The sequence below is a fragment of the Cetorhinus maximus genome, chromosome 4 (assembly GCF_964194155.1).
Source record: "Cetorhinus maximus chromosome 4, sCetMax3.hap1.1, whole genome shotgun sequence".
Taxonomy (NCBI): domain Eukaryota; kingdom Metazoa; phylum Chordata; class Chondrichthyes; order Lamniformes; family Cetorhinidae; genus Cetorhinus; species Cetorhinus maximus.
Genome location: NC_135882.1, coordinates 23,251,632 through 23,272,054, shown reverse-complemented (window position 1 = coordinate 23,272,054; position 20,423 = coordinate 23,251,632). Strand labels below are relative to the sequence as shown.

The following is a 20,423-nucleotide window of genomic DNA, read 5'->3' as shown; positions in this document are numbered from 1 at the left end:
AGGCCGTGATGGATCATCCACTCGGCACTTCTGGCTTAAGATTGTCACAAATGCTTCAGCCTTATCTCTTGCACTGATGTGCTGGGTTCCTCCAGTGGATGGGGATATTTGTGGAGCCGCCTCCTCCAGTGAGTTGTTTAGTTGTCGTCCACCATTCACGACTGGATGTGGCCTTAGAACTGATCCGTTGGATGTGGAATCGCTTGGCTCTATCTATCACTTGCTGCTTATGCTGTTTGGTATACAAGTAGTCTTGTGTTGTAGCGTCACCAAGTCAACACTTCATTTTTAGGTATGCCAGGTGCCGTTCCTGGCATGGCCCCCTGCACTCATCATTGAACCCGGGTGGAAACCCTGGCTTAGTGGTAATGGTAGAGTGCGGGATATGTCGGGCCATGAAATTGCAGATTGTGTTCAAGTACAGTTCTGCTGCTGATGGCCCACAGTGCCTCATGGATGCCTAGCCTTGAGTTGCTAGATCTGTTTGAAATCTATCCCATTTAGCAAGGCAGTAGTGTCACACAACATGATGAAGTGTATCCTCAATGTGAAAACGAGACTTCGCCTCCACAATGACTGTACCGTGGTCACTCCTACCGATACTGCCATGGACAGATGCATCTACGGCAGGCAGGTTGGTGCAGATGTGGTCAAGTATGTTTTCCCCTCTTGTTGGTTCCCACCCCACATACTGAAGACCCAGTCTAGCAGATATGTCCTTCAGGACTCTGCCAGCTCAGTCTGTGGTGGTGCTACCGAGCCAGTGTTGGTGATGGACATTGAAGTCCACCACCCAGTGTACATTCTGCGCCCTTGCCACCCTCAAATGGAGTACTGATACTGACATGGGGCAGTATGTGGTAATCAGTAGGAAGTTTGGTTTGACCTCATGCTATGAAACATCATGAGGTCCGGAATCGATGCTGAGGTCTCCCAGGGCAACTCCCTCCCGACTGTATACCATGTGCCACCACTTCTGCTCAGTCCATCCTGCCAGTGTGACAGGACATACCCAGGGATGATGAAAGTGGTGTCTGGGACATTATATCTAAGGTATGATTCGGAGAGTGTCGGGCTGTTGTGTAACTAATCTGTAGACAGCTCTCCCAATTTTGGCACAAGTTCCCAGGTGTCCGTACGGAGGACTTTGCAGGGTTGACGGGGCTGGGTCTGCTGTTGTTGTTTTTGGTGCTTAGATCAATGATGAGTGGTCTGTCTGGTTCCATTCCTTTTAGAATTTTTGGCGGTTGGATACAACTGAGTGGCTTGCTCTGCCATTTAAGAGTTAACCACATTACTACAGATCTGGAATTACATGTAGGCCAAACCAGGTGAGGATGGCAGAGTTCCTTCCCTAAAGGGCATTAATTAGTGAATCAGATGAGTTTTTTACAGCAATTAATAATGGTTTCATGATCATCATTATACTTTTAAATCCAGATTTTTATAAGATTCACATTCAACCATCTGCTGTGGTGGGATTCGAATCCGGGTCCCCCTGGGCCTCTGGATTACTACCACTATCCACTCTGGATGATACCACTACACCACCACCTCCCCCTGAAACAGTCTCGAGAGGTTAAATGGCCTCCATGTGTTTCTATGTCATACCTGATGAATCAACTAGCATTCCATGAAGAAGTAATCAAATTAGGGGCAGAGTATGATCCCACTAATGTAAAGCAGTTGGATTTTGAGATGAAGTTAATGAAGTTGCTAATCTGAACCTTTTTAAAGAAGTTAAAGTTGCATCAAGTTCAGGATAAGTTAGGTATCTGAATTGAAAATTCATTTAAGTAAAATGTTAATTACATTTTCAATAGACACCAAATTTGCATGAAGTTAAATGTAGATCTTTTGTGGGTCATCTGCTGATTGCACTATTTTTAAACTGTATGGAGGAGGGCAGTTTTAGTAAGATTGGCCTATTCAATAATCTCATTAAGCAAGGTGGTCAAATAGCTTTTGGAAAAACTAATACCATTCCAAGGGATATATTGTAAATAGCTTAAAAAAAAATCCTGAATGAATTTGAACATGGAAAAAAAAATGCAAGGTACTGGAGAATCAACAAGGTTAACCTAGAAAATGCCTTTTAAAGAATTTGACAGTCAAAGAAGGCTATTTAAATTGTATAAATCACTAATTTTACCACTTTTAAACATTTTGTGGAATTTTAATACCTTTTTAATGGTATTTTAAGCCTCATACCTTTTTAAAAATAATTGATTTGTTGAGAGTGGGGGAAAAATGACAAGGCTGGATCGAGTGCTTACTTATAAAGAAGACTGAAAGATTGCTCTTCTAATTGGGCTAAAAATGATTGAAAGGATTGTGATAGTTTTATTTAAAATGCTGAAAGGCATGGGCATTATGGATCGAGTTGGATTGTTTAAGTTAAACAATGGCCCTTGGGTAGAAATGCAACTTTGTTCCTCAGATGAGACAAGACATTATGACTAATTTCTCTTGGTAGGGAGTGGTAAATAACATGGTAAGTTACATCAAGAGCAGTTAACCTTGTGCTGATAACTTCTTTCAAAGGAGCGATTAAAGGAACCTCTTATGAAAGAAATTAAAGCGGATGGGTACAATTTAGGACTAGAATGATTTTCTTTCAATCGGCCATGACGAAATTATAATTGTGTCATTGGTTAAGTTAAAGATATGACCCCTGAACTATTCATTCTGTTATCTTTGGGGGTAAGGAGGAGATTTTGAAATTACCTGATTGACTAATTGACATTTAACCAGGAAGCAAGACGAACTTATGCTTTAATGTATCTGAACATTAAAATAACCACTTTAGCAAAGAACGAAATAACGTACCAAATATTTGGCGTACACTGAGATGGCTTCCATCAGGCAAATGCCTTTGGATTTAGAATGCAAGAATACTTTGAAAGGGGTTTGACAAGACTGATCCGGGGAGAGTATTCACTGTGGTAAATTGGATAAATATCAGGGTGCTCAAATTAAAAACGAGTACTGTATTAGAAAAAGTTATCAGGAAGCTGCCAGATGTCATAAAAATCCAACAGGTTCAGTAATGTCCTTTTGAGGAAGTAAGCTGCTCTCCTTACTGATTACTAACTAAGATAAAAAAAACAAAATACTGTGGATACTGGAAATCTGAAACAAAAACAAGAATAGCTGGAAAAACTCAGCAGGTCTGACAGCATCTGTGGAGAGGAAGACAGAGTTAACATTTCGAGTCTGTATGACTGATGAAGAGTCATACGGACTCGAAACGTTAACCCTGTCTTCATCTTCACAGATGCTGTCAGACCTGCTGATTACTAACTAATGTGGTTGACTCTGAACTGCCCGTGAAAGTGGCTGAAGAAGCCACTCAGTTGTATGAGACCAGTTTCACAGGGCAACGAGTAATGGGTTATAAATTATTTTTTTCTAGCATTTACAAAACTAGAAGGCAAATGGCAGAATCCATAGGGTGAAAGGTTCGCAGAACATGTTGTTGGGAAGCCACTTGAAGCAGACAGCATAAGGTTCATTCAAGCGGCAGTTGAATTTGTTTAAAGAGGGAGATGGAGATGTAATTGAACAATTTTGTGAGAGAGTGTGTAGGTGACAGATCACTCAAAAAAGGGATGGCCTATTCTTCTCTAAAGTATTCTTGCCTTCTAAACCCAATGCCATTTGCCTAATGGAAACCGTCTCAATGTCTGCCAAATATTTTAAATATTCTGTTCTTTGCTAAAATGGTTAATTTGGTGTTCAAATACATCAAAACATAAAATGTTGTAGCATCCTGGTTAAATGTGAATTTGGTGCTACTTTTTTGTTCCACAGTGAGCTGGTCAGCTACTAAGGCACAAACCCAAAATAAATTTTGATTTGCTCAGCATTGTAGCTTTAGCAAAAGGTTTGCTAAACTCATTAGTTAAACTGTCGCTTGACTTAACTTTTCATTTCACAAGGTCGTCGACCTAGTGCAAAAAATTGTGTAGAAAGAATGTTGTTTTTATTTTTTTTGTTCAAAAAATTGGTTATTTGAAGACCTGAAGCACTGCATTTACATTTTTTTTTAAATAGGGTAGAGTTTCTGCTTTGGGCACAATCAGAAAATGGGACCTAAAATGTGTTTGAACTTGTGCTGGTCTGGTTTCAGTTCATGTTTCCACCTAAAATTAATTTGCTGATTCACAGACATAATCTTCCATGAATAAGTGCAATCAGGCAGTGTAACAGATTGTAATTATTTCTTTTCTCTCTCACCATTTAAATGCATTTCCTTATGCATTTATAAGTTGGTTACCTGGAATGCAGCTGAAAATGGGTTATCAGCAAAAATAAACATTTTTAGCAAGGGTGTACCTGTGAGCAACTTGATTTTAAAATCACTGGAATAACCTTTGGGGGAAAGAAAACTATACTGATACATTTAATAGTTACATTTGTTTACACTAGTCAATTTCTTAGTAAAGTTCTTATTTATTGTTACACACAACTTTTCAAATGTATATACTCAGCCTGTGCTCCTTAGAAAATGAAAACAATTTGAAGAGCCTCCCTGAACCAGCACAATTGGTGAAATCTTGTCATTTCTACTTGGGGCGTAGCCTGTTTTGGAGGCAAATTCTGATCTGGTAAATTGAAACATGAACCAATGTAAAAGATCACAGAAACCATGAATATGAGTGATTTTGGGCGTAACTCAAGTGTAAAAATTCCCTGATCTTTTGCACTAGTTCGGCTGAGACCGTTCCGATCACATTGCCATTACTAATGGAAACAAGCAGAAACTCAACCCTGAAAAATATTTTCAATTGCTGCTGATGCCTATTCATTCAGTATCCTCCTCAGGGTACTATAGGTTGTTGAACCAGAATCAGATCATGTGCTAGGGAAACTTTTAAGAGGGTCAGTGCTCTTTATGGCATTTTTGATAGCTGTATTGGCAAAGTTTAAATGATATTGACCCCCATACCACCTTAGGTTTCACATATTTAAGCTCTGTGTCTGCTTGCGCAAACACTGATTGAGCCAGGAGTGATATTGTCCACTTTTTGGATCCCATTTCATAGGTTACCATTAATTTGCTACTGTTTTCTTTCTTCTTGCATATTCTGTGTAGTTAAAGTTTATCTTTATTTTTCACAGTTAAGCTGTTCGTTTGGGGGATTAAAAGCGTTAAAGCTTTTTCAGAGGAATCATTCTAATATCAATAGTATCAGTCCTGAGCTAGACTTAACAGCTACTTCGTACCTATGAACCCAAGATACTAGGAAGGGCAGTTTCTAAAAAGATTTGCAAATGGGTATAAATAGTGTAGTGCAATCTTCACTGCTGCCACCTCTCCAGCAGCAAACTTCTTACATCTGCAAGAAGTCCTGTTCCACAATTGTTTCATGGGCATTTTTGTAACATGTCTGTTGATAATTTCTAAAGCTGTAAGGTAGAGTAGCCAACGTTTTTTTTTTACAAATTATGTTTGGGATTAGCTGTCAGGAATTATGCCTTTCACTGATTTATGCTGATGCCTGAGATCTCTGCACACAAAGGCTCTGCATTCTCCTCAGCTTGAGGAATACTTGTTTGGATAAAGGATGTTGAATTCATTCATGTCTATTTTAACATAGAACAAAACTAAATGTTACTTTAATGCTTGCGCAGAAGCTTTGTCTTGCATGGAGCTGCAATACCATGTGATTAGGCATCATACTGACATCAAAAATGTCATATTGAAGGAATGAATCCTTTCCAGGTTTCCCCGAATATGATTCAAGAATGTGTAACCTGGTGCAATTCCAGTGGTATTGTTGGGCTTTTCTTTCATTCAAAGAATGAAGGAGACCCTACACGTTAATCTTTCTTACTCTGTTGCATCTTTAAAAAAATCATTGGTTCCATATGATGTTGCTATACTGTTTAACACTCATTGGTAAAGAAAGACTGCAATAGTGTTGTTTCTTTCAGGCAGCATCCATACTGCAGAATTTACTGACGATTCGTATGCCAACCACAATGGAGGAAGCCAAAGATTATGTATGGCAGGTAAGGAAAGTCAGAAGAAACTACTATGTTAACATTTATGTTGGTTACACTTATTTTTAAAGGTCGAATTAATAGCTTACCATGTGGATGTCAATTCTTCGTACATTAATGCTATTTTTTGAAAGGATGGCTGAATTTTGGGGTGCAACCTACATGTACGAGCACATTCTTCCGTACGTTTTTTGTTAGCTATTCAAAATTGTTACCAATAGAGCTTTGCCATATGTTTTGTAGCAAAGCTTGAATCTTAATGATGCCTTCCTTTTGATGTATTAGCCCCATGAACCAACATAATATAATTAGAACTTGCATTTATGTAGTGTCTCTTTACCTCAACCCAAAACATCCCCTTAGTACTCTGCTTAAAACAGTTAAGTACCTATTATGGAGGTAAACATAATTTTAGAAGAGTATTTGTAAATTAGGCCACAATTCTATAAATTTGGACACCCCAGTATAGAAAGAATGCAAGAACTGTAGAAACAGTGCAGTATAAATTTACTAGGTTGTTAGAGCTCACCGTTATGAAGACAAATTTGAGAAGTTGTTTTTTTTTAAACAACAAAGCTGAGAAAGTTGAGGGAAAATCTTGAAGGCCTTTAAAATTACGAAGGGCTAGATATGTTAGATCATGTTTGTTTGCATTGGTCTGAGATGATAAACAGGCACAAAGTTAAAGGTGAGTTCAGTGAAAAATTCTTTCCAGCAAGTTTGGTGAGAGCATGGAATTCTCTGTCTCAAACATTTGGTGAAACAAATCCATAATTTGTTTTAAAAGGGATTGGAGAATTACCTAAAGAAGTGGAATATTAAAAAGACGAGAACAAATGGAAGAATAGAATTAGACTCTGATCTGTATAAAAACACTGGAACGGAATGGGCCAAATGGCCTTTTTCTGTAGTGTAGCATTAAATGATTCTACTTTCTGTCCCATAGGCTTTTTAGAAGATTTAAATGGTATAATATCCATATTTATGCACTTCAATGAACAGTGTCAAGTTTTTTTGATCATTCTCCTTAGTGTTATGCAAGGGCAGTCAGCAGATTATTTTTTGAAGTGCAGTATTTAATCAAAAAGTGATTGATTGTAGGGGGTGTAATTGGACTCAGGAGGACAGGCAAAGGAGTAAGGGATCGCAGGCACATTGGATAAGCATAATGGAATTGCAAGTTAAATGTTGCTTTGAAAAGTTACATGACTTTTCATTGCACTCGCCTATCACAGCATCACCGACAGGAGTGACAGATACTGCACAGAATATTGTGACTCACTGAGCCATTTCAATATGTACACTACATGGAGGTGATTATTGAGCTGATTATTTTACCAAATAAGTAAGGAATCATTTGGGGTTTTCTTGCTGAGCAATGCTAATTATATGTCTAGCAGTGAAAGGAACTGGGGTCATTCTTAATTGGTGAAGGGAGCAAAAAGTCCAGCTCCCTTTTAATGACCATAAAGGGATAGGAACCTGGCCCTGATAAGTTGATGAATTGCCCATAATACATGAAGTATATTTAAATTTGAATGACTACCCTTAAAAGTAAATTATCTAAATTTTCATACTGATTACTACAATTTTTAAACCAAAATAATATATGATAAATCAACAAATATATAATTAACATATATGGTGCACTGTATGGGTGAGTGCGAAATGGGGTACTGGGCAAAATGTGTTTGATAGGTAAGATGAGGAAAGCCTATTTCATTGTGTTGAGGATTTATGGTTTTAGTTTCATACTTGCCTGAATATGTTTCATTCCTGTAGAGTCCTTGTGTTCATGATGAAGAGTCTGGTTTATCACTGGTTGGGCTGCCTGCTCTCCAGGCTCTACTGTATCACTGCCAATTCTATGAGCGTTTGGCTCATATGGTAAAACAGTGCTACCTCGGAAGATACATGTTTGATTTGAATTTTCCAAAATCTACTGGCAGCAATTTGCTCAGCACCAATTTAGAAGGTATGAATTTTAAGAATATCAATGCCTTAGGTGTGTTTTTAAGTTTCGGCAATGCAAGCATGCTTTGATGCACCTTGTGTTTCTAAGGGTAATAAAATTGAGGAAGATGAGCATAGGAGATGCATTTAATTTTTGTCAGTATTGTTTCCTGTTCAAGATATTGTAAACTCCAAGTATTGGAGACAAATGGAAAGATGCTGTCTTAACTTTTGAAATCCTAAACTAAGAAATAACTTAATGTACTATGTAATCTTAGTAATTCATTGCAGTTTAAAAACATTATTATTATGGTTTTGCAAATTTATATACTTAAAAGAATTAATAACTTTTAAATAGAAAGCAAAATCTGATACTAGCAATCAATTTCTAAATGCTATTTATTAATCACTTTTTAAATTGTGGTTTAGGATAATGAGAATTTTAACATATAACTTCTCACCTCTACCGCATCCTTCTCCCATAAGATTATTTTCTGGTTTTATCTCTTGGTGTTCACTGATGAGATAACTCAATGCAGTATCTACAAGTGGTTTGGCCACTGATGCTTCATCTTATTTACTTTTATGCTTGTACAATGTGATTGGAAAGTATGTAAAGAGCTCTAAGAACCACACTATGTGTGTTTTTTAAAACAATCTATGTTTTGAGACTGAAATTTAGAGATGCCGGTCTCATCCACCAAGTGGTGGGCCAATTGGGGTACAGAAAAGAATTTGATTTTAAATATAAAATGCAAAGATCTAAGTTAAACTAGATAATGTACTAAGTATAATCTGATTCATATGTGAAACTTCTCTTCATGCATTAAGTATAAGGGAATGATCCTTTTTTTAAAAATCAAAAAAATTCTGAAATATTCAAGTCTGGCAGCATCGATGAAGAGAGAAATTTTAGACTTTATTTCATAAAGGCTGGGCTACCTGTCCTACATCCAGAAAGTAAAGAGATGAAAGTTTAAAAATAAGATGGTAGGATTGTCATATGAGGAGAGATTGGACTGAATGTGCCTGTGTTCACTAGTTTAGAAGAATGAGAGGGGATCACATTGAAACATATAAAATTCTGACAGGGCTAGGACGGACCGGACGCAGGAATGCTGTTTCCTCTGGCTGGGGAATCTAGAACAAGGGGTCACAATCTCACGATACATGGTAGGCCATTTAGGACTGAGATGAAGAGAGACTTCACTCAGAGGGTGGTGAACCTGTAGAATTGTTTACCACAGAGGGCTGTGGAGGCTAAGCCACTGAATATATTTAAGAAGGAAACAGATTTCCAGGCTCTGAAGGCAACAAGGGGTCTGGGGAGAGAATGGGAGTACGGTGTTGAGAAAGAGGATCAGTCATGATCATAATGAATAGTGGAGCAGTCTCGAAGGGCCGAATGACTTACTCCTGCTTCTATTTTCTATGTTTCTATTTTAAAAATAAGATAAAGAAAATGTTTTTATGAAGTAATAAGATGAGATATTCACCTTATGGGCATATGGACTAAATGAAATAGGTAATGCAGCTGAAGATCATCATAAATATTTCTGTGAAGTAATTTATTTGAAGCAGTTCTTATATTCAAAAGAGTTCATTCAATAATTCACTTAATTACCTTCTTTAACACAATTGTTTTTATTTTAATCCCATAGCCATTTTTTAGTACAGACCTTGAATATTGCTGAGAAAAGCCATTTTGTCGAAGCTTTTCATCTTGTACTCATCAGGACAATCACAAGAATACCAAGAATAAAAAACAATTTATACTGTGTGAAAAGAGTGCTGATTGGTTGGCAAGTGGACTCTGGTAGAGGTATTGCCATGGAGAATGCAGCAGTTAATGGTGACTGACAGTTAACTGCCAAGCATTGTTTGAAATTTGAACCAGACAGCTTGACTCTGGTCAAGGCATTGCCCTGCGGAATGAAGCAGTGAATGGCTATCACTTTGTGCTTGTTTCAGCTAAACAAAATAAGTGATAGCCATTTGGTGGTTCATTCCTAAGGGCAAATGGGGGTCGAGCTATCTGGTTTAAATTTCAAACAATGCTTGGCAGTTAACTGTCAGTCACCATTAACTGCCGTATTCTGCATGGAAATGCCTCTACCAATCAGAGTCCACTTGTCAATCAATCAGCACTCCTCTCATGCAGTAAAAAGTTGTTGCTTCCACTGTCATTGGTATTTTTGCGATTGTGCTGGTGAGTGCAAACCGAAAAGCTTTGACAAAATGTCTTTTTTCAGCAATATTCAAATTTTAATCCCATAATATGAAATACAAAGACTTAAAATTACATAATTATCATACTTAGAAGCATTATTTGACAAAAAAAATTATTTTCATGATGAATTTACCTTCTTTCATTTTACATTACTTGTTTTGACTCTCATTTAATTAGAATACACTTTTTACTATATGATTTCTACTAATCATTCTCTACATCCTCAGTATCACTCAAAATCCTCAGGATCAAAATCTATGCCTACATATATTTACTCTGAATGTTTTATCATTATCAAAGGCAACATCACCTGCATTTCAATGTCACTATCTGTATTTTCTATGTTTGTTGAAACATTAAATATTTCATGATAAACCACATCAGAAGTCTGTCCGTCTTGAGCCAAAATAAATAGATTTCTTGGTGATCCTACTCAGTTGTTATATTTTTTGATGTTTTTCAAGAAGTGTTTTGATTTTGTTGTTGTTCCCATCAGAATAACATTCACTGGGTCAGGTGGTTCACTCAAGAGTGGCAATTGTACTTTACCATTTGCGCAACAAATAAAGGTGGCTCTTTTTTCCACTTTGTTGCACCACAGTTTTCACATACCTCTGATCTTCCACTATCATACTCTGGATTTGACTCTCATGATGAGAATCACAAATGAAAGTTTCTTTAAAGAGTCTTGGTCGCTTAATTACGATACTGGTGCTTCGTGCATTCTGTTGCTCTCTGTTAACTTCTTGCTTTAGCCTTTTCACGATCCCTTTCTCTAATTGCTGCCTGTTGCTTTCTGCCAACCTTTTGCTCTGGCCTCTTCATATTCCCTGGCTGTGTGTGCATTCTGTTGCTTGCCTTTACCAAGTAATAGCGTGTAGTACCTCAGATCATTACCTACATGAAACAAATAAAATAAAAAACAAATGAAATATGAAAGTAAGTTGGGGATTTATGACATAACTTTGTTACATTCTTTCTTAGAATGTATGGTTAAAGTATGACACCATAACTCAGGCAATGAGGACATCTTGTGGGCAGGGCTGCAGGACCCCTACTAGGAGGCCAAAGCACCACTACGTCCCCACCCCGGGTGGGGGTAGGTGGATTACAACTCCCCTACGACATTCCCCTTGGTCCAAGGTATCATCCCACCAAGTTAAGCTGAGATCAGCCCTGATACAACTTAGTGGATTCATAGGCTACTTCAGAACGCAATCAAGAGTCAGCACGTTGGTGTTGGTCTGGAGTCACTTGTAAACTAAACAGGGCAAAGACATTAGTGAATCAGTTTTTTATGACAACTTCTTAGGTACTTTTACTCATATCAGCTTTTTATTTCTGGATTTATTTTTAAACCAAGAACTCAGTTTGAATTTAATGCTTTGGAGCTTTAGTCCAGGCCTCTTGATTACAAGTCCAGTGACATTACAGGAGGTTTGCAGGCTATCCTGATTTGACTTGTTGTATACATGGACTGCCAAAAGACATTTCATAAGTGCCACATAACAGGCTTGTCAACCAAGTTGTGACCCATGAATAAAAAGGATAGTGACAGCATATGAAATTGGCTGAATCACAGGAAATAGTAGTGGTAAACAATTATTTTTCGGACTGGGATATAGTGGGATTCTCCAGGAGTTGGTATTAAGACCACTGCTTTTCTTGATCTATTTTAATGACCGAGACTTGGGGGTACAAGGCACAATTTCAAAATTTGCAGATGACGGAAAACTTGGAATCATCATGTACTGTGAGGAGGATAGTGATAAACTTCAAGAGGACATAGACTGGCTAGTGGAATCAACGGTCATATGGCAGATGAAATTTTAATGCACAACAGTGTTTGGTGATACTTTTAGTAGGTGGAATGAGGAAAGACAATATACAGTTCCAGCAGAAATCATTAGAGGTGGCAGGACAGATTGAGAAAGCAGTTAATATGACATATGGGATGCTGGGTTTTATACATAGAGGCATAGAGTACAAAAGCAAGGAGGTTTTGGTGAACTTTTATAAAACACTGGTTTGGCTTCAACTGCAGCATGTGTCCAATTCCAGGTACCATATTTTAGGAAGCATGTGAAGATGGTAAGAGGATCCGAAATGATTTACAAGAATGGCTCTCAGGATGAGGGCACTATTTTAAAGGGATTTTCAAAAACGAGATGCGGCATGAGGAAAAAAGTTCTTTCGCAGCATGTGGTTAGGATCTGGAAGGTGGAGGCAGATTCAATCATGGCTTGCAAAAGGGAGTTGGATAATTACGTGAAGAGAGATGATTTGCAGGGCGATAGGGAAAAGGTGGAGGAATGGGACTAGAGTTGCTCTCTCAGAGAGCTGACATGGATACATCAGGCTGAATGGCTTGCTTCTGTACTGTATTCTGTGATCTACAGTAGCTCCACTGGATAATAAGTAAAATTCTGCTGTGTCTCATATTACTTCAGGAGATAGTTAATATCAGCCACATGAGACACTTTTTGTAAAAAGCTAGGCTATTAAACTTAATGGGATAGAATTACTTACAGAAGCAAGCAGTCTAAGTGAGGTCTTAAACTGCCTAATGTGAATGAAGCATTTCTCAAAAAAATAAGTCTTGTTTCTTGATGTACAAATCACGTAAAAGCAAACTCATAAATTTGAGTTTAATCTCCTCACGCTGCCACAAAACAAACTGAACTTTTAACACACACACTGTGTGTGTTTTGAATATTTATAACCCCTTTCATAACCAGGCACAAGCATTAAAGGCCAGTCTATCAGATAAAGATAATGGCCCCGAATATTACCAACAATCTTTACAGCCTATAAACACATAGGCATAGAAATGACCACTGGGACTGCTGATGAGATTACAAATACACATTATCTAGATTTGGAGAATTAGTTCCTCAGCAACATCGTGCATCTTTTATATTCTTACACCATTCACTAGCATAAACCTACACATACAAATTGCAACAACTATGCATAGATTTGATACTTGGTAACACTTAATTTTGTTTCAGCAGACACTGACTCATTAAAATATTGGAGAACATCTTCTAGTCTGTCAAATCACAGTCACTTGTCAAGTTTTCCATCAACATCAAGCACTTTGGTATGTGGTAAGGCAATGAATGTAGAAACATTTCTGGAGAATGCTTCTTGCTAGAATTTTAGGAAAAAATTCTTTGTTTACAGCAGTAACTTTTCAACAAATAATTTATTGGATGTGACACAGTTTAGGACATCCCAAGGAGTGATGAGTTATATACGTGTTAGTTTCATCGATTTATTTTACTTTTGCCAAAGTTTTATTTTAAACCTATTTCAGAAAGGCAGATCTTTTTGAGAACTAGATATAAATCACATCAATGAAAGATTTCTAAAAGTAAAAAGTATCAAAATAGTATTCAGTATTGATGTATTGATTAATGCTTGTTAATTTCTTGTGAAATTCCAATTCCCAGATTTTGCCATCACCACCTTTATCAGTTGGTGCATCCGAGTTCCATGGGCTGCTGCACAATTCGGCTGTGTCTCCTATTCTTATTCCTGAATCTCCAACCAATAGGTTAACGGCTCAAGGTAGGCTGAAGTTCTCCATTTTACATAGAGTTACATAAAATATGGACAGAAACAGCTTACTCAGCCCAATTGATCCACGAGGCTTCTCTTACCTTCTCTCATCTAACTCTATCAGCATAATCTTCTTCTCTCTTCTCCCTCATATGCTTATCTAACTTGCCTTTAAATGCACCTACACCATTCATCGTAATTACCCCCCATGACACTGAGTTCCACATCTTCATAACTCTCTGGCTAAAGAAATTTCTTCAGAATTCCCTATTTGATTTCTTTGTGACTATTTAAATTGATGGCCACTAGTCTTACTCTTTCTCATGTATTCTCTCTCTTTTCTATCAAAAGCTTTTATAATTTTAAAGACGACTTCTGTTCAGTCATTCCTCGATTTATTAGTCTCCCTTTGCTTAAATGAGGTTAACTTAAAATTAGTATTGAGGATTATTGTGGATGCTGGGACCCTGAAATAAATACCAAATGCTGGAAACACTCAACAGGTCAGGCAGCATCTGTGGAGAGAAAAACAGAATTAACATTTCTGACCAGATGACCTTCTGTCAAAATTGGAAGTTGCAAACAGAATCTGTTTGAACGTGAATCCAGAACCAGTATAGAATTGTCATGCACATACATTGGCCCTGGTGCCTGTGCCAGCTCTGCTGTCCAATTAGCCCCACTCTCCTCTTTCCCCATAGAACTAAAAAGGATTTAAAAATATATATATCCAAATTCCGTTTGGAAGTTACTATTGAATCAGCTTCTACCACCCTTTCAGGCAGTACATTCCAGATTATAATAACTCACTGTATTAAAACAAAATCCCCTGCCCTTCCCTCCTGATGGCTCTTTTGCCAATTATCTTAATCCTGTATCCTGCATTTATTGACCCTCCTGCAGTGGAAACAGTTTCCCCCTATTGTGCAGGGACAGAGGAATTTAGGGTTCATGTGCGTAGATCTTTGAAAGCAGCAAGATATATGAGAGAGTAGTTAGCAAAACTTATAGGATCTTCAGCTTCATAAATAGAGGTATTGAGTGCAAAAACAGGGAAGTTATGCTGAACTTTTATAAAGCCCTGGTTAGGCCACAACTGGAGCATTGCATCCAGTTCTGGTGGTCACACTTTAGAAAGGATGTGAGGGCCCGTAATATGATGCAGAGGAGATTTACCAAATGGTTCTAGGGGTGAGGGATTTTACCTACAAAATTAGGTTTGGGAATCCAGGGTTGCTTTCCTTGGAGCAAAGGAGATTGAGGGTAGTATAAATAGTTCTGGAAATACTCAGCAGGCCTGGCAGCATCTGTGGAGCGAAAAACAGAGTTAACGTTTTGAGTCGAAGAAAAGCCTTTGGTTCTGAAGAAGCAATATTCAACTTGAAATATGAGATCTGTTTCTCTCTCCACAGATGCTGCCAGACCTCCTGACTATTTCCAGCAGTTTCTTTTTTCAGATTTCCAGCATCCGCAGTATTTTGCTTTTATTTTGGGGATTGGGGGGAGATTTGATCAAAGTCTTTGACTTGAAAAGGACAAGAAAAGTTGTTCTCATGAGCTGATGGTACAATGACTGAGGGGGGAGGGTAGGGGGAAATAGTGTAATTTCCTGAGCAAGAAATGCAGAGGGATGTGAGGAAAAACTTTTTTATGCAACAGATGGTAATGACTTGAATTTTGCTTCGAATGAGTTTGGTGGAAGTAGAGATGATCAATCATTTCAAAAGGAAATTGGATAGGTGCTTGAGGAAATAAACTTGCAGGGCTATTGGGATAGAGCGAGGGGGGTGGTGGGGGTGGTCTGACTGGATTTCTCTACAGAAATCAGCATGGACTTGATGGGCCGAATGATTATATATCAGGAGGGGGACATCTGAAATCCTGAAGAACATTTAATTGGTGTGTAAAACATTTTAACTGTTTTACTGTCATCCAAATGGAAACCTGCTGGTAAAGTGAAAGGTTTAAAATCTTGAAGTTATGTTGTGTAGATTACTACTCCTTTATTACCTGGAAGAGCAGATTGTCGGAAATGTAAAGAATAAATTGTATTTCCGAAAGATGAGCATTTAGACTATAACACAGAATTTCCAGCTCAGGAACAGACCATTCAGCCCAACTGTATAAGTATTTGTGCTCCACACAAGCCTCGACCCTCCCTGCTCCATATAGCCCTATCTACGTTTGGTTTCTTCGTACCAGTGAATAAATACTAATTATACAATTTGAATGGACTTCTGATGGGGTTTGCTTCTGCATGTCTAAATTGTAGAGAAGCAGTGGGAAAATAATGCTATGGAACAATCGTTGCATTCATTACTCCTGAATGCAGTGATTTGAAATCTGAAGTTTATTCTTTTTGCATACCTGACACTTCTATTCTATCGAACTCCAATCTAAGAGCACTAATTACTATGCCAGTGTGAGTTCTTTTCTTTCTCAGGTTAGTCTTCCTTATGTTGTTTTTGAGTGAGATTAGCAATTTAGCACCAATTTTCATTAAGTTAAGAACAGATATACATTGCAGGAATACACCAAGGCTCCTTCGACAGCACCTTCCAAACCCATGACCACTACCATCTAGGAGGACAAGGGCAGCAGATAGATGGGAACACCACCACCGGGAAGTTCCCCTCCAAGTCAATCACCACCCTGATTTGGAAATATATTGCCGTTCCTTCGCTCTCACTGGGTCAAAATCCTGGAAGTCCCTTCCTAACAGCACTGTGGGTGTACCTACACCACATGGACTGCAGCGGTTCAAGAAGGCAGCTCACCACCACCTTCTCAAGGGCAACTAGGGATGGGAAATAAATGCTGGCCCAGCCAGCGAAGCCCACATCCCGTGAGTAAATTTTTTAAAAAGTGATTAAGTTGTCCCCACCAGGACCAAGAGTGAGACTATCCAAACCTGTTTCACAGATTTTTCCAGCCAAAAAATGGAAATGCTTTCACCCCATCAGTTTGGGCTAACGCTGAGCTTATTCCAAAAGGTGAAGGAACTAATTCCTATAAAATTGTACGCATCAATTTTTTAAAGAAATTAGTTTGGATTGGATTAAACCAGTTTGTGCTCCCTCTTCCACAGCTTCTCAACTAAATAAATGTAACAATTCACTGGCAAAACACACTTTTACTAAAACTCTGCACGTACTATCATATTTTTGAAATTTATGAGGACGTGTCTAAATATTCCTGCAACTTTTAGTGTTTTAAAGTTGAAATGTTATCATGCCATCTAGTTGTGTGACATTATTTGTAATAACCTCAAGTTAAATCTAGATGGCTAGCTATTGTGATTGCCATGTTAATATTAGTGGTTTACAACAGAGGTATTTGATATACAGCAAGGTTACAAAGTGTCAGATACAGCAATTATCTGATAAGCACAAACGTAGCTTTCAGCAATTTTCTCTTGTTCAAAACCACTCAGTTTAATTCAATTTTTACTGAATCTCAAGTTATTTTGTATTTTTATATCACCTTTATTTTGCAAAAAAAAAATCTTCAGTGTGATAACAAATTATTACTTATGAAATCAGCCTTCCCTTGGTTTTAATCTGCTTGTAATTTAAAAAAAAATAATGCTTATGTGAAGCCATGTGTGTAATGCCATGGATTACCTTCAGCCAACCAGGTCAAAAAACCAGAGACCAGGGACCCTTAACCAATCAGATGCTGAAGACCACTGCCCCTTTGTCAATCAGTTCTCAGACCCACGCCACTGGAAACTATGCTGGCACCAACTCTTGGGCGTAATTTCTGGTTTGGTTGTTTTTGTGACTGCCTTGCCTGTCCCACTCTATAAAGAATGCTATAATTCATGAAACAAGTTTCAAACATAACCATTAACTGTCCAATCACTTTTCTGTATCTCTCTCCTCCAACTCCGTTATAGTCCCAATACCCTTGATTTCTAGTGCACTTTCCTAGATGGTATCCATGTGCAGCCTAGTCATTGGGGTCTGGCCCAAATCGGGCCAGATGTGAAAAATTTGCAAACAAGCTACTCTGTCTGCCCTGACCTAGAGTTGTACACTTGGTGTCTGGTTCCAGCTACTCAGGCATATCCATTTGCACATCTGTTGTCCTTCGCTGAGACCTGCAGTTGCTCAACTTTGCATTCTCAACACCTATCTAATAGCACCGCAGAGTCCCAGCCAGCTCCACCTCTTGCCGTACACTCCACACCCAGTAAGTACTGAATTGTGCCTCTATCTCAATCTGGCAGCTTTCCAAGTCACTCCAAGTTCAGATTTTTCAGCTCTGCATCCTGATCACTACAATATCAAAAGGCGCATCTGCAGTGGCTCTCCAAAGACTGACATTAAATGTTGGCCTAATTTTCACAAGCTGTACATCTGAGTTGCTGAAATAATCAAAACAACCGTGTAACATATTACCGAACTGATAAACTTTAAACATTTATAATCTTCAACATTGGTCAAGCATATGGCCTACAGAAAACAATCAAGTGGTATCTCATACTTCTTCCAAGAGGAGATTGGTAATAACTTGGCAAATGTCAACACAGATCTTGGAATTGTAAATTGTACTGCAAAGTGTCAGCAGTACCCTAAAAATATGTAATACAAATCTCCGTAGGTGTGAGCGTCCTGAAAATTAAGAGCATTATAGTTAGCAACTGGAGAAGGTCTGAAAGCCAAACAGAAAGGTAGAGAAAGAGTGGAAGACAGTTTAAAAAAAAAAGAAATTAAGCTTGCATTTTAACTCTCAGCAGAAGTTGTGTGGGTGGAGCCATGTTGGAGGATTCTAACCCTTCAGTTCCCATCTGATGCCTGAGAAATTTTAACTTCAGGGCCTTCCGTGCATGATGACCATCAGTCTTGTGCACAAATTAGGCAAGTTTGCCCCAGCTGACTGGCAATTGGGAGTGGGGTTTTGGATGGCAGGAGGCCACAGCCAGAGACTCTAGAGGAGTAGTACCAGGCAATCATAAGTGTAGAGAGGGTGTGGGGGGAAGGTGGTCTCAGGGACACATCATTACTAAGGGGAGGGAATCGTGAGGCAAGAAGGGCCCAAGGTTTCCTTTTGGGGCCTGGAGTAACACACACAATCCTCCTGGCCCATGTGGAAACCAAAAAAAATGAAGTAATGTTTCTGGGTCTGCTCCAGCCCCAGATCCTCTTGTCAACTGGCTGACCCAGCAAAGAAGCCATGACAGCTTCCTCCAAGGTCTCGGGTAAAAGTTGTAACCCGGCCCTTATGAAAATGTTGGAACTTGACCTGTATTTTTAAAACAGGACCCTGCTGCCTCCTAGTAAGTGTCCCACTGACTGCTGAAATAAGATGGTTCTCTGAAGAATCATATGGACTCAAAACATTGGCTCTGTTTCTCTCTCCACAGATGCTGCCAGACCTCCTGAGTTTTTCCAGCTTTTTCTTTTTAGTTCAAATTATAATGCCCCATTCAAATGACGGCAGCAGGATCAGCGATGTAAATTGCTGCCCCAATCTTAACTGCCCCTCTACCCAGCTCCTCAGTTGTATTATAATTTTAACAGGCAAGTTCTACACTATTGTCTGCTACTTTTAAATGTGGAGCTTTTCGTTACTATAATTATCAAATTCAACACCGGTGAAGAAAAATGTTTGGAAATTCTGTTGCATTTATCGCTAATACATTAATAGACAAATTAATGCTACAAGAATTGCAAAGCAAGCTAGTTTTGACCTTGCCTAGAAAGCAGCCCTTTACTTGGGTATGATATTCTCTTGCCCTCTTCTTCATTTGAAGATAGTGCAGCTAGAATTAGAATGTCTGACCTCTTAGTAACTCCACCTTAGCTTTAAGGCAATGTTACTCAAGTATCTTGATAATTCATCCACACCATAGTCAAGAAATGTCTAACTAATGAGGTATTGTTCGTCATCAATTATTTTCACTGCTAATTTCATCTTAGCTATTTTTCTTCATTTAGGCCAGAGTGACTCAGAAGCTACACAATCACTGCACAGTGAGAATTCCCATGTTTCTGATCCTCCATTAGAGCAATGTGCAGTCATTACCCTTCACTTCTCATCAGCTCTCTGCGGCTTACTTGGTAATCTACTGGCAACTATTCCAGAAGATACATTAACTGCAGTCAAGCAAAACCAGCTTCTTGCAGCTTTCCATGGGTAGGTAATCTTGTATAACAATGTTTGGAAATCGCTGAAGGATGGTAATGTTCTCTTGTTTAAGACTACAGGGGATATTTCTCCAGAATTTGCTGGAGCAGGGCATCTTGTCACGTGTTCCATTTTTATTGACAGTGCAAGCTGATAACTTACTAGTGCAATGAGGCAGCTGGAATCTTGGTGAACAATGGAAGCAACAGTCTATCTCCTTAATGAGAGTTAAGGATTGAGAAGAAACAGAGGAAGCACAAGAGAGTGTAAATGAAACTGGATGAATTAAAATTAAATCAGATATAGAACAAGAAATAAAGAGAAGGAAATAAGAGACTGAGAGAAAAAAGGAAAAGTGAGAAAAAAAAATTAACATTGTAATGCTAGCAATCTCTAGCAACAATTTATTACCTGGTGGGTTGAAACTCCACAGTTTAAGTTATTCCCTTTCCAGATTGGAGAGGTTAATTTCCATTACAGGAGCATAAATCTCATCATTAAAATATTTCATCGTCTTCAAAGGTCCTTGCTCTGT

General features: G+C 38.4%; 1 protein-coding gene across 2 annotated transcripts in view; it reads left to right on the top strand.

Annotated features, from left to right (window-relative positions):
- Positions 1-20,423, top strand: part of rttn (rotatin) — a 213,179-nt gene that overhangs the window by 139,766 nt on the left and 52,990 nt on the right. For both annotated transcript variants that reach the window (XM_078540041.1, XM_078540040.1), the window contains exons 33-37: positions 5,941-6,018; positions 7,792-7,984; positions 13,207-13,295; positions 13,648-13,765; positions 19,699-19,897. In XM_078540041.1, coding sequence (XP_078396167.1) covers positions 5,941-6,018; positions 7,792-7,984; positions 13,207-13,295; positions 13,648-13,765; positions 19,699-19,897 — 677 coding nt within the window. The remainder of the gene's footprint in view (positions 1-5,940; positions 6,019-7,791; positions 7,985-13,206; positions 13,296-13,647; positions 13,766-19,698; positions 19,898-20,423) is intronic.